General features: G+C 43.2%; 1 protein-coding gene across 7 annotated transcripts; it reads right to left on the reverse strand.

The window, feature by feature from the left end:
- Window positions 1-1,400: 1,400 nt before the first annotated feature.
- On the reverse strand, window positions 1,401-12,031 carry LOC130165123 (protein NLRC3-like). 7 transcript variants are annotated; one of them, XM_056370071.1, is made up of 16 exons: window positions 11,895-12,031; window positions 10,081-10,158; window positions 9,576-9,731; window positions 9,112-9,231; window positions 8,751-8,829; window positions 8,378-8,603; window positions 6,272-8,057; window positions 5,990-6,163; window positions 5,494-5,667; window positions 5,356-5,402; window positions 5,093-5,163; window positions 3,412-3,472; window positions 2,652-2,761; window positions 2,467-2,567; window positions 2,236-2,294; window positions 1,401-2,090 (listed from the first exon to the last, which is right to left on the reverse strand). In XM_056370071.1, exons 2-16 carry the CDS (start codon window positions 10,137-10,139, stop codon window positions 2,041-2,043), a joined length of 3,273 nt encoding a protein of 1,090 aa, XP_056226046.1. In that variant the 5' UTR covers window positions 10,140-10,158; window positions 11,895-12,031; the 3' UTR covers window positions 1,401-2,040. The 7 variants fall into 7 exon arrangements, 6 of the variants coding, with proteins under 6 accessions (XP_056226046.1, XP_056226047.1, XP_056226045.1 ...); XM_056370072.1 differs by lacking the exon at window positions 2,652-2,761; XM_056370070.1 differs by having other exon boundaries at window positions 2,467-2,761.
- Window positions 12,032-12,981: the final 950 nt, after the last annotated feature.

Below are 12,981 nucleotides of genomic sequence, written 5' to 3' on the forward strand. Positions count from 1 at the left end.
AAAAGCAAAATGAGTTCAATTTTTTATTTTGTATCTGAGCCCTTCAAGGATTTCTCCTGCATGTTGGCTGAAGAAGAAAATGTAATCACACAGAGGACAGAGTGAAAGAAGATGAAAAAGATGCTGTTTTTGCATCTAAGTCAGTGGCTCAAGGGGTTAGAGGGCTACTCTATAGACTCTGAGGTGAGGAGTTCAAATCTCATTCGATCTTACTACTTTTTGGGACCAACACACAGAGGACAGACTGGAAGAGGATGAGAAAGATGCTGTGTTTGCATCTGAGTCAGTGGCTCAAGGGGTTAGGGCGTTACTCTGTAGACCCAGAGGTTGAGTGTTCAAATCTTGTCTGACCTCACTTCTTATGAGACTCAGTGTATTTATGAAGTTCAACAGCCAGATAATGGCATGAAATGTGAGAAAGAAAGGCGACATTTGTGTGTGAGCTCAGGCTCTTAGAGGACTGCTTGGGAACCTCAAGGTCATGGGTTCGATTCCCGTGAGACTTATTTATGATTCTGACTAATTTATGAGGCCCAAGACCCAGAGTGAAGAGTGAAAAGCGCTCCGAGAGTAGTTCCGACAGCGAAGGGTGCTCGGTAGCGTGGTGGTTTGGTGTGTGTCACGAAGGTCGTGCAGGTGCGGTGACGGCTGGTTCGAATCCCCACGGTGGCTGGGGATCTGCAGCGGGAAGGAGCCAGGTGTGCTTCACAGAGAGATGCAAACAGAGGGTTATACAATATATAACAATAATTGGCTGGCAGTTTGCTAAAATTTCCAATAATGGGGGGGGGGGATAAAGGGGGGGGGGGTGCGTGAGGGAGCAGGGGGCGCGAGAGGGGGAGCAGAGGGGGGTGCGAGAGGGGGAGCAGAGGGGGGTGCGAAGGGGGGAGCAGGGGGGGAGCAGGGGGGGGGCCAGAGGGGGTGCGCAGGGGGGGGGCCAGAGGGGGTGCGCAGGGGGGGGGCCAGAGGGGGTGCGAAGGGGGGAGCAGGGGGGGGGCCAGAGGGGGTGCGCAGGGGGGGGGCCAGAGGGGGTGCGCAGGGGGGGAGCAGGGGGGGGGCCAGAGGGGGGGCCAAGGGGGGAGCAGAGGGGGCGAGAAGGGGGTGTAGGAGTAGAGAAGACGCGCGAAGCGCGATGCGCGACGCGCGAAGCGCGACGCGCGTCGCGAGTAGCCGCGTCGCAAGAAGAGAGTATCTGGTGACGCGCGAAGCGCGTCACAGCGACGCGCGAAGCGCGTCGCAACTGTCTTCGCGCGAAGCGCGCCGCGAGAAGAGGGAAGCGAGAAGAGGGAAGCGAGAAGAGAGTAGGAGAGTAGAGAGAGGGGGGAGTAGGAGAGTAGAGAGAGGGGGGTGAAGGAGAGTAGAGGGGGTGTAGGAGAGTAGATAGAGTTAATTTTAGTAGATAGAGTTAATTTTGTTTTTATTGCTTATATACATATCACCACATTGATTACATCTTGTGTTTAACATGTCAGGGCACACTTTCATTCTTAAAGTATATTTTTAGGGCTTTTTATGCCTTTAATGGACAGTACAATGGCGAGTGACAGGAAACGGGGAATAACATGCAGCGAAAGGCCATCCGATGCGGGACTCGAACCCGTGCCGACTGCAGCGAGGACTGTAGCATGTAAAAACGGGCGCCTGCTTAGACCACTACGCTACACGACATGTAATGAGCAGCATTTGACTAGTGTCTCACAGGATGGTAAAAGCCTGCTATATGACAACAAGTAGTTTTCTAAGACTTTTTTGATGTATTTGTTTGCAAATTTAAAGCAGCTTCTTACTGCATGACATTTGAAATATGTTAAGACACAAGTGTATCTGTGGAGTTCCCACTACTGAAGAATCCCAAACAGGTGTAACTAATCTACAATAGTGGCTTACAATTTTACAAATACAATTTTGTTTAGCAAAGAAAATAATGTACTTTACACATATAAATAAGATGTTATATAACATTGGAAATGTGTGTGTGTGTCCCGCGGCGTCCGGTCCGGTCCGGTCTGGTCCGATCCGGTACGGTCTGGTCCGGGCCAGTCAGTTGGACGTAGAAGGGCGGAGCGCCAAAGACGAGGTGGAGGTTCCAGCTGCATGTGTGTAAATGAGCAAAAAGACTTAGTCTAAAAGAGGCATGTAAGCAAAGAGCAAGAATATAGAGTATAAATGTAAAGATTGTAAAAGTAGGATTGATTGCAGAGTAACTGATATGAAGTTTGTAAAAATGTGACGTACGTGATGTGTGTTCCAGGCGGCGGTCAGAGCTGAGGCCTGCCGACTGCGCCGTGATCCTTCTGTGAAAAATGAAAATGGATATAAGGTTTACATATGACACACTGGTATGAATGGCCAAATGATATTTTTGCTAAATAGCAAGAGTTTTGCTGATTAATTGCAATGAATAATATAAAAAATTGAATAAAGCATGTTTGTTTTGTGATCCCGATATAATGAGAGTGCCATTACCTTGTGTGATGGACATGTGAGCGCAAGGGGTGAAGAGCTGGAGTTGGAGCGGTGTGCCGGCCGGTGCCGGTCCCGGTCCTGGTCTCCTGGTGGCGGGACATCTGCATTAAAAGAAGACACAGGCACATGTAGTGACAGACAGACTCTGTGGGCTGAGATGAGGGAGGGCGGGTACTCTGCCTGACATTTGAGCCGGCTGTGATGTGATCTGGTAGCGTTTGTGATTTGATGTTGAAGTTCCAAGTGGTCAGCATGCAGAGAAGAGAGCGAGCAGAGTCCATATGCAGCACACTTCCTTCCATGTTGTGAAAATACAGAGAAGAAAAAAGCAGACAAAGCGGCGACGGGCTGAATTTAAGACATAAGAAAGCTTGTAGAGAGACTTTTCCTCTGAAGATGAATGAGAATGTATAAAAGTTTAGAATAAAATGAAATGAGTGGTGTGAATTTTGTCCTGTCCCCGTTTGAGTCAAAGTGTAAGTCCTGTACATTCCGATTGTAATTGTAATCTGATATTTTGTCATTGGTAATTTTTAGAAAGAAGTGTTATTTTTATTGCCTTTGGCTGTATAATTTTTTTAATTTGAGCTGCATGGGTGAAATATACAGATAAGAGTGAATCGACATGACTGATGTTCTGTTCTGAGTGAGAAAGATTGAAGAGCTGCCACATGAAATAGGAGTTAATGTTCCCACACATGTAAAGTGGACTCATGCACAAGCAAAGATACACAGTGTTTTCTGCATAGTCTTATCAGAGCATGTGTGGTGAACTGGGCTTGCTAAGTTAGCTAAGTGTGAATAATTTGGTTATTTAGAATTTGAGAGCACTAAGTTGTGATTTTCTTTGACATGACTTGGAAGTTAATGGAAGAGCAACACAGAGGCATTTGATGTTAGTTATTTTGATAGTTGTTTAGTGATATTGAATTGAACTGAAGTTACCGGAATGTTTGTAGCATGTGGTCCCGTCCGTGCTGCCGCCAAGCCGAGGTGAAAGGTCAGACTGTCAAACAGGAGGTGGATGAATCCAATGTCATTTATAGAAGGGGGATCCTGGATCGTACTAAGCGGAGTAGAGAACAGAGGGGTGTTTGTGCTGCCCGAAACAGCAGTTGTGCAGGTTGTATGTTGAAATGTCAGCCAATCATATGAACTTTTAAGGGCCGACACTGAGAGGAAAGACTGAAGAAGTTTGAAAAGATCATTTGAGATAGCTGATTTGAGAGTGTAGGTTGAACTGTTGTGAGAGGCAATACATTTGTGAGGCCCAGCATCCAGATGAAAGGACTTATGAAAAGAACTTCATTGTGTCTCTGGCCAAATAGCTCAGGCTGTAAGAAGACTTCCCGGTGAATCAGGGGCTGTGGCTTCAATTCTTACATGATGCAATAAATTTATGAGGCCCAGCATCTAGATAATGACATAAGGACTGTGAGAAAGGAAGCTAAGCTCTATGACCAAATAGCCACTGGAGGGAGGGAGGGAGGGAGGGAGGGAGGGAGGACATGGGTAAAGGGGTGTGGGTGGTATATGGAGTGGGTAGCTACTTACACTACACTTGTACACTTATGTACTTACACTATTTATTTTGATCAGTCCCCCCCCCCCCCCCTTCTTGGTGACTACTGCATAACATAGCAACACATTGATTCGATTTTGTGTTTAATGAGTCAGGGCAGATTTTCATTGTTAAACATGTTTACTTTGTGTAAAGTATATTGTTTTTCTAAACTACCATTCTAGCTTAGCTATTACACAGTGACTCACAAGAGTGCTACTCTGACAAGTATTGGCAGCTAGTGAAATATATTCATCCAATAATCCCATTTTTGTAACAAAATAATATAGTCATCTGTAATATAGTATAGTACAATATAATAAATACTTGGGCATGAAGTCTTTATTTTTGCAGGATATGATAAAAATACTTAAAGGTTATATATATATATATATATATATACACACACACACACATAGAATCTTTACATATAACGCTATATGATTTTGGGTCCAACGTTTTCCCTGTCTACATGTCAACACTGAAAACTGAGTTTCTGAGCATCTTCATCCTGCATGCATTTTTGCAAAAGGTCAGTTTTCAGTGATCTAAATGCCTGTCTTCATGGACCCTGGCTACGCTACTGCTCTACGTCTACGGCTGGCACAGAAATGCTGAGGAGTTTAACTTCACCCCATATCCAAACCCAGCGTAAAGAGGTTCAGTGAATGTGGTGTTGAAGGTGTACAGGTGGGTCAGTGTGTCAGAGGAGACTCTGTAAAAGGACACAATGCCAGCAGGACAGTCCAAGTATACTGCCACTCTGTTAGAGACACAGGACGGGGAGGGAGGAAGGATGAGTGTCCCACTGTTGTTGTGCCAGGCATTGTATCCCCCATCAGTGCACGTCAGACTCCAGGACTGATCACTCCCTCCAAACTTGGAGCTATCGCCGTCTCCATTCCTTCCAATTCCCCTGTAACTCACAGCGATGTACACCTTTCCAACCCACTCCACCTCCCAGTAACAGCGACCAGTCAGACCCTTCTCACACAGCACCTGGGGCCAATAGTCAAATCTCTCTGGGTGATTAGGATACGGGTGCTCCTTCCTCAGGTCAGTCACCTTTTTGTTGCTTTCAGACAGTTTGAGGAACTTGTGTGCTGTGTTTGGGTCCAGCGTCAGTTCACAGAAATCTGATGGAGAGGACGACACACAATCAAAGACAATTAGCACATCAAAAGTCAAGCAAAGATTTGAAAATAACTCTAACTTTGGGGAACTGTTTTTGATTTTCATAAGGCGTGGAGGGTACACAGAATTCAGATTGAAAAATCCATCTATTTGATATGTTTTGTTTTCCTGAATCAAAGCAAAAACACACTTACACTTCCTCAAACCTGGTGTCAACCACTGAACTCCATGGGGGTCGACTCTGAAAGATAATAACATCAAGTCAGAAAAGAAAGCTCTCTTTGTCATGGTTAATGTGTGTGCACACTGTTATTGACAGCATCTCTCCATACTTGAGAGTGTCCAGTCTCTGGTGCGGATCCTTCAGTTCTTCAGACAGCTGCTTCACTCCAGAGTCTCCTGGATGATTGTAGCTAAGGTCCAGCTCTCTCAGGTGGGAGGGGTTGGAGCTCAGTGCTGAGGCCAGAGAAGCACAGCCTTCCTCTGTGATCAGACAGCCTGACAGCCTGCAAACACACAAAACAACACACATGGCAGATACTAGTGTAGCATATTGGTGTAGCTTAATGAATTTCCAAATCCAGTAGTGCTTGAATTAAAGAATGAAAAGTCCAATTTCCATTTCAGTCAAATATAAACCATATCAGCAACATGTTGTATCAGAAATTGGCATTACAACTACACAACTCCATACTTCTTTAAATTAAATGCTTCAAATCAGTTTTAGTCAAATATTAAATGGGTTTGTATGTTGGAGGTACGTCGGTGCCTTTGAAATAAATAAACTAATTGAAACAACACAGTAAAAATACAGACAACTGGTCTGACCTGAGAGCCTCCAGTGTACAGTGTGGACTCTCCAGACCAGCAGACAACAGCTTCACTCCTGAATCTTTCAGGTTATTGTTACTCAGGTCCAGCTCTCTCAGACTAGAGGATTGGGAGGTGAGAACTGAGGACAGAGCTTCACAACTTTTCTCCGAGAGGTTACAGCCACTCAGCCTGGAGAGGAAATAATAAGCAGAAAATGTTTTAAAAAAAAATCTTTCGATGTAAATCAATATTGTCACATTTAAAGCACTCTGGAATAAATACAAATCTCACACTTACAAAGCTTTCTTGGAGGCTTTGATCACTGGCATCAGCCTCAGAAGAGCCTCCTCTGAAGCAGAGTATTTCTTCAGGTCAAACACGTCCAGATCGTGTTCTGAAGACAGTAAGATGAAGACCAGAGCTGACCATTGAGCAGGAGACAGTTTGTCGGTAGTGAGACTTCCGGACCTCAAATACTGTTGGATCTCTTCTACCAGAGAAAGATCCTTCAACTCATTCAGACAGTGGAACAGATTGATGCTACTTTCTGGACAGGGGTTCTCCTCGATCTTCTTCTTGATGTCCTGGACTGTTTCCTGTTTGCTCCATGAGCCACTTCCTGTCTGTGTCAGCAGGCCTTGTAGGAGTGTCTGATTAGTCTGCAGTGAAAGACCCAGGAGGAAGCGGAGGAACAAGTCCAAGTGTCCATTTGGACTCTTCAAGGCTTCGTCCACAGCACTCTGGTAGAAATGTTTCTGTGTACATTTGACTTTTCTACTTTTAGACTGTTCTTCTGACAGCAGACTGACTCCAGAGTTGGTGAAGGTCAGATGGACATGAAGAGCAGCCAGAAACTCCTGAACACTCAGATGGACGAAGCAGAACACCTTGTCCTGGTACAGGCCTCTCTCCTCTTTAAAGATCTGTGTGAACACTCCCGAGTACACTGAGGCTGCTCTGATATCGATGCCACACTCCGTCAGGTCTGATTCATAGAAGGTCAGGTTTCCTTTCTGCAGCTGCTCGAAAGCCAGTTTTCCCAAAGACTCAATCATCTTCCTGCTCTCTGGACTCCAGTGTGGATCCGTCTCACGTTGTCCATGATACTTGACGTTGCTCAATTTGGACTGAACCACCAGGAAGTAGATGTACATCTCAGTCAGGGTCTTGGGCAGCTCTCCTCCCTCTCCGGTTTTCAACACCTCCTCCAGGACTGTAGCAGTGATCCAGCAGAAGACTGGGATGTGGCACATGATGTGGAGGCTTCGTGATGTCTTGATGTGGGAGATGATTTTGCTCGCTAGCTTCTCATCTGTGAACTTCTTCCTGAAGTACTCCTCCTTCTGTGGGTCAGTGAACCCTCTGACTTCTGTTGCCATGTCAATACACTCAGGCGGGATCTGATTGGCCGCTGCAGGTCGTGTGGTTATCCAGAGGCGAGCGGAGGGAAACAGTTTCCCCCTGATGAGGTTTGTCAGCAGCACGTCCACTGAGGTGGACTCTGTAACATCAGTCAGGATCTCAGTGTTGTGGAAGTCCAGGGGAAGTCGACACTCGTCCAGACCGTCCAAGATGAACACGACCTGGAACTGATCAAACCTGCAGATTCTTGCATCTTTGGTTTCAGTGAAAAAGTGATGAACAAGTTCCACCAAGCTGAACTTTTTCTCTTTCAGCACATTCAGCTCTCTGAAGGTGAATGGGAATGTGAACTGTATGTCCCGGTTGGCTTTGTCCTCAGCCCAGTCCAGAGTGAACTTCTGTGTTAAGACTGTTTTGCCAATGCCAGCCACTCCCTTTGTCATCACTGTTCTGATGGGTTCATTTCTTTCAAATGAAGGTTTAAAGATGGCTTCACATCTGATTTTTCTTTCAGTTTTTACCACTTTCTTTGATGCTGTTTCAATCTGCCGGACCTCATGTTCATCATTGACCTCTCCGGTCCCTCCCTCTGTGATGTAGAGCTCTGTGTAGATCTGATTCAGGAAGGTTGGGTTTCCTGCTTTAGCGATCCCCTCAAACACACACTGGAACTTCTCCTTTAGGTTCGATTTGAGGTTAAGCTGGCACATAGCAGGAGATCCTGAAAGAACAAACAACATTGTTGAGTATAGTTTTCAGAAAAAGAGCGACAAGCTCACAGGGCGTGTGGGGGCTGCAGTTGTAACGTAAGTGCTTCTTAGTACTTATTATAGCCAATCAGAAAGGCTCAGTTTGAGTGACTCTGAACGTCAAACTGTCAAAGTTCAGATGACCAATATATTGCCAAGATGTAAAATAAAGAAAGTGCTTAACGCAGACCAAAAATTCAGCTGTGAAACAACTTACAACTTCTTGATGTTTAATAAGCGTTTACTGCAAGTGGAAAAGAAAGATTTGTGAAGATGTGAGAAATCCTCTTACTGTTCTGCAGACACTCAGCCAGCTCCACTTGCTTCATACTCCTCAGGAAGTGCAGTGTGATCTTCAGAAATGCCTCTCTGCTGCTTCGCCTCTGCTCATCCTCACAACCTGACGACACCTCATCATCCCTGTGACTCCCTAAGCACCCTGGGTAATCCGGGCTCAGAACCTTCTGCATCTCGCTCAGCTCGTCCTTCACAAAAGCGACAATTTTCTCCTCCAGCAGCTGGAACAGAGAACTATATGAATGATAGATACTAAAATCACAGAGCCAAACATCAGATCCATGTTGAATCCACTGGTCTAAAAAGTGCAGCATGGAGATTAGTGTGAGCAGAATAGATGTAAAAGTAGATGCTTTACATGTACAGACCTTGAATATGGATTCCAGATGTGTTTGATGCTGCTGGGCAGACTGACCGCCGGGAACCTCTGGGATCTCCTCATCGAGTCTGTGGAGGAATCATGAACAAAAAACATGACGGCTCACAGTTTAACAATTTGGACATTTTTCCACATGTACGAAACGACCCAAAATTAATCCTGTATGTGGACTACTGATTACCATTAGCAAATTATTTCAAGCAGCATTTTTAAACATGTATTTGTATGTATGATTCCATCCCAAGTTATTTGATCCACATCCAGGTTGTTGATCACTGAAACCTCCCTTCTTGGGTATGCTCCTAATTGAGCCGGGTGTAACAGCATAAAAAGTGAATTAAACAGCTGACCTCTGTTCAGAACTGGGATGTCCATCTTTTAACATAAGAGGCACAGACATGGACTTGAGGGACACACAGCTGGGTCCAGGATCAGATTCTGGGTCAGAGGCCTCTGGTCTCTGGTGGAGCCTGGTAGATAGAGAAAAGACCATCAGAGAGGGGAAATCCCTCTTTAGTCTTCAACCACAGAAGCTGCTGAGAAAACACCAACAATCAGGTTTAAAGTAACACAGACCAGCAACATTCAGACCCAACTGCATGTGAAGACAGGATTACTTTACTGCACTCTACTGTGTTTTGTCCATCTCAGGCTGTTGGTGTCGCAGCATTGCTCTCTTTCATTGTCGGGTTGTATCTTGAGTGCACACTCGAGACTCGTTATCAGACCCGGTATCAGTAGATAATCAATATTCAAGGACTCATCAGGATCAGGGAAAAAAACTTTATGACATGCAGAGTTAGTAACAGCTCACCTCTGTTCAGGACATGAGAATCCATTTTTAAACATAAGAGGTATAGACATGGACTGGAGGGACACACAGCTGGGTTCATATTCTGGTTCAGATTCTGGTTCAGATTCTGGTTCAGGTTTAGGTTCAGGTTCAGGGGAGTCTGGTCTCTGAGAGATCCTGGAAGACAGAGACAAGACGAGGACTCAGAGGGAAACTCAGTTTTTGGTCTTTAATCATGTCTGTTATCGCTGCTTGAAGCTTCTCATTGACAATAAAACGCATCAAAGAAAAAGTCAAGTTTAACCTGCTGATTTGATCTTTTATTGGTTTTAAAAGCAGAACTTCTACATCTAACAAAGTATTTTTAAAGTGTCATATTGAGGCTCAACACGACAATACTTTCTGCTGAAAAAGTTTTAAATTGAAACTACTCCTTTAATAACATGTTACTCGACATAATGTTTTTTTTCCTGCAAAATAGTTTGTAATGCTGCTCAGGATATAGATCGGCAAAACGTTGACTTACGCTGTCTTTAAAGAAGGTTGTCTTTGGAGTAAAATGGCTGGTCTCTGGTGGCTCTTCATCGACACACAGATCAACTTCCTGCCAGCAAAATAACAAACACACATACACATTATAAATTATATTATAAATACATCAATTATTATCATTATTGATTAATCTGCCAATTCTTTTCTCAATTAACTGATTAATTGTTGTATAGAGCTTCAGAAATAAATTGATTAATTTATTAGTCAATTAAAAGAAAATTAATTGGCAACTATTTTAATAATCTATTAATAGGATAAAAAATATATTAATTGGTAAAAAGACGAAGCTTAAATATTCAACACAACCTAAATTCTTTAGTTGAAGAAATCAATAAAATTATTGGAGCAGCACACATTACAACACATTTCCTCTTTCAGTTGTGTTTCACTGTTTCTCTTCTCTTCTACTCTGTCTCTGTTCATTTCTACATTGTTATTGTTTTTATCTTTTTTAATGACGTCGCACTTATATATGATGTCATATTGGTTCTCCTGTTTCAATATTTTCTTCAAGAAATTAACATAGAAAAAAAGTATTATACACAATAAGAGCATGGAAATATATGATTCTATTTGTAATCATCTTTTCACAGCAGTTTGTTTTGCTGTTTGTCTTTGACATCTGATCTCTGTGTGTTACGGAACATCTAGAAACAACGTGGTATGGGGGGTATGGGCGGTTTTTCCAGTTAATATTTTTAGGTTGAGTGGAGGCACAAGGTCAGACCGCAGAGTTTCGTCCTCCTGGAATCAGATGGGGAACTGGTATTTTGGACTGAAAGGTTGCGTAATTTATGATATATATTGTTTTATGAGTCAGGAGCAGCCTACGGGTCAGGCGGGTTCGCCACCCATGTAATTTTTCTCCTTAAGGACACAGAGCTGTGAGTACAGGTGTTGTGCCAAAAAGTGACTTCCTGGTTATGGTATAATCTTCTAAATATAACTCTGATGAGTGATATGAAGTCATTTTGTGGCAGAAAAACCCTTTCAGTATCAAATTGGGAGCAGGAATCAATTTTTGGCAAGTAAAAAACTGCATTTTATGCATTACATTGGCCCTTTACAGAGTTTTCAATAGGTAAAGAGAACTGGTTCTGGTATAATCTTCTAAATATAACTGGTGAGCTATGAAGACATTTTGAGGCAGAAAATCCCTTTCAGTCCAACATTAGCAGATGGACTCAATTTTCGGCAAAGTAAAAAACGGCATTTTATGTGTTACATTGGCCTTTCACAGAGTTTTGAACTAGTGAAAAGTACTGGTTATGGTATAATCTTCAAATCATAATTGTGGTGAGTGATTTGAAGTAATTTTGGGGCAGAAAACCCTTTCAGTCCCATGCATACATAAGTCAGACATACATCATGTTAATTACAGTCTATTTAACAACGATATCAGACATAACAAACACACAAACATAAAAATAACGTTATTGACAAATCACGTTAATATCATGCCTGATTACACTATAAACAACAAACACGTTTATGGCGCTTTCAGCTTTAACAGGCTGCGCGCGCTCCCGCGACACAACACCGGTGTAAAAAAAAAAAAAAAAAACCCAGAATCTCTGTAATTAAAGCTGTGACTGTTACAGCTGGTTGTTTCTGACTGATTTTGTGACAAATCTGTACAGGTAAACACGAGCCCTGACTCAGCTGCTGTGAGGCACGTCACGCGCAAAAATATTTGGGGTGGAGGCTGAGCAGCGACTGTCTGGAGGTGAGCTGAGAGAAAAGCAGAATAAAGAGGACATAAAAGAGTGAAAAGAGGGAAAACTTTACCTGTAACCGCAGAGAACAAGGTGCGTGGTGACACGAGGATTCAATGCTTCTTGCGGACGCGTTCACTGCGAGCTGCGGACACCACCGACGTAAGGACGTTCTGCAATCCTCTGTCATCAAACAGGAAATTACCAGGAGGCGGGGTTTTCCACATCTCTGCCTCCTATCCTCAGATTTCAGTCCGTTGCAAAGAAACCGAAGTGTCCAACTTCTACTTTGTGCGGATATAACTTATGACAGATGTCACGTATAGTATCCAGATATCAGTTACATCAGATCAGTTAGCCAGTCTGTCTGTATTATTTGGATTCATATTTGTATATTAATCATTGCAACAACAACAAAAACAAAAAATATTTATTTGTATTTGTTATTTAGTGCAAACTAGCCTAATTACAATCAGGTCATTAAAAATAGGAAAGAAAAGAAAAGGAAAATAATATTAAATTAGCAGTTTCCAACACAGTTCATTTTTCTGAATCATAATTAGCTTTATTTTCACCTTTTCCTGTCGGTGATAAATGTCATTTCAGTTTGAATTTGATCCTAATAATAAAGTGTGAATCCTGTTAGTCACATGTCAGTGTAATGTGGTGTTGTACTGACTCAATGTGTCCTGTGGAGGGCAGTAGATGCTCCATTACTTCAGTCAACATCAGTATTAATGTGTATAAATATGAATGTGTTGTATGGAGAGAGCGGCAGTTACTCACTCTGACCACTGGAGGGCGATGATCACTCACACTCACATCTATTACATGGATGTGTTTCTTTCGTATGATTTCACCTCAACACTGAACAGGTCTGCTGGACTCTGCTGGTCCTCGTCTCCTCGACTGGGAAATCTGCACTAAAAGAACACATGCACACACAGAGACTTATTTCTTTCTTGCCTCCTTCCTGCTCTAACTGTTTCTGATTTCATGTACAAGCTACAGCTCCTCAGCAGGAAGAAAATGTGCTGAATAGAGTGGAAATATATTATCAAAATGGTACGGCTTGATACTGAATTATCACTTTTTTATGTTTTCTTTGGTATCAAATTAATCCGGTAACAGCTGTCTGTATATTACTGGCTACATTGCAA

The sequence above is a fragment of the Seriola aureovittata genome, chromosome 24 (assembly GCF_021018895.1).
Source record: "Seriola aureovittata isolate HTS-2021-v1 ecotype China chromosome 24, ASM2101889v1, whole genome shotgun sequence".
Classification (NCBI taxonomy): domain Eukaryota; kingdom Metazoa; phylum Chordata; class Actinopteri; order Carangiformes; family Carangidae; genus Seriola; species Seriola aureovittata.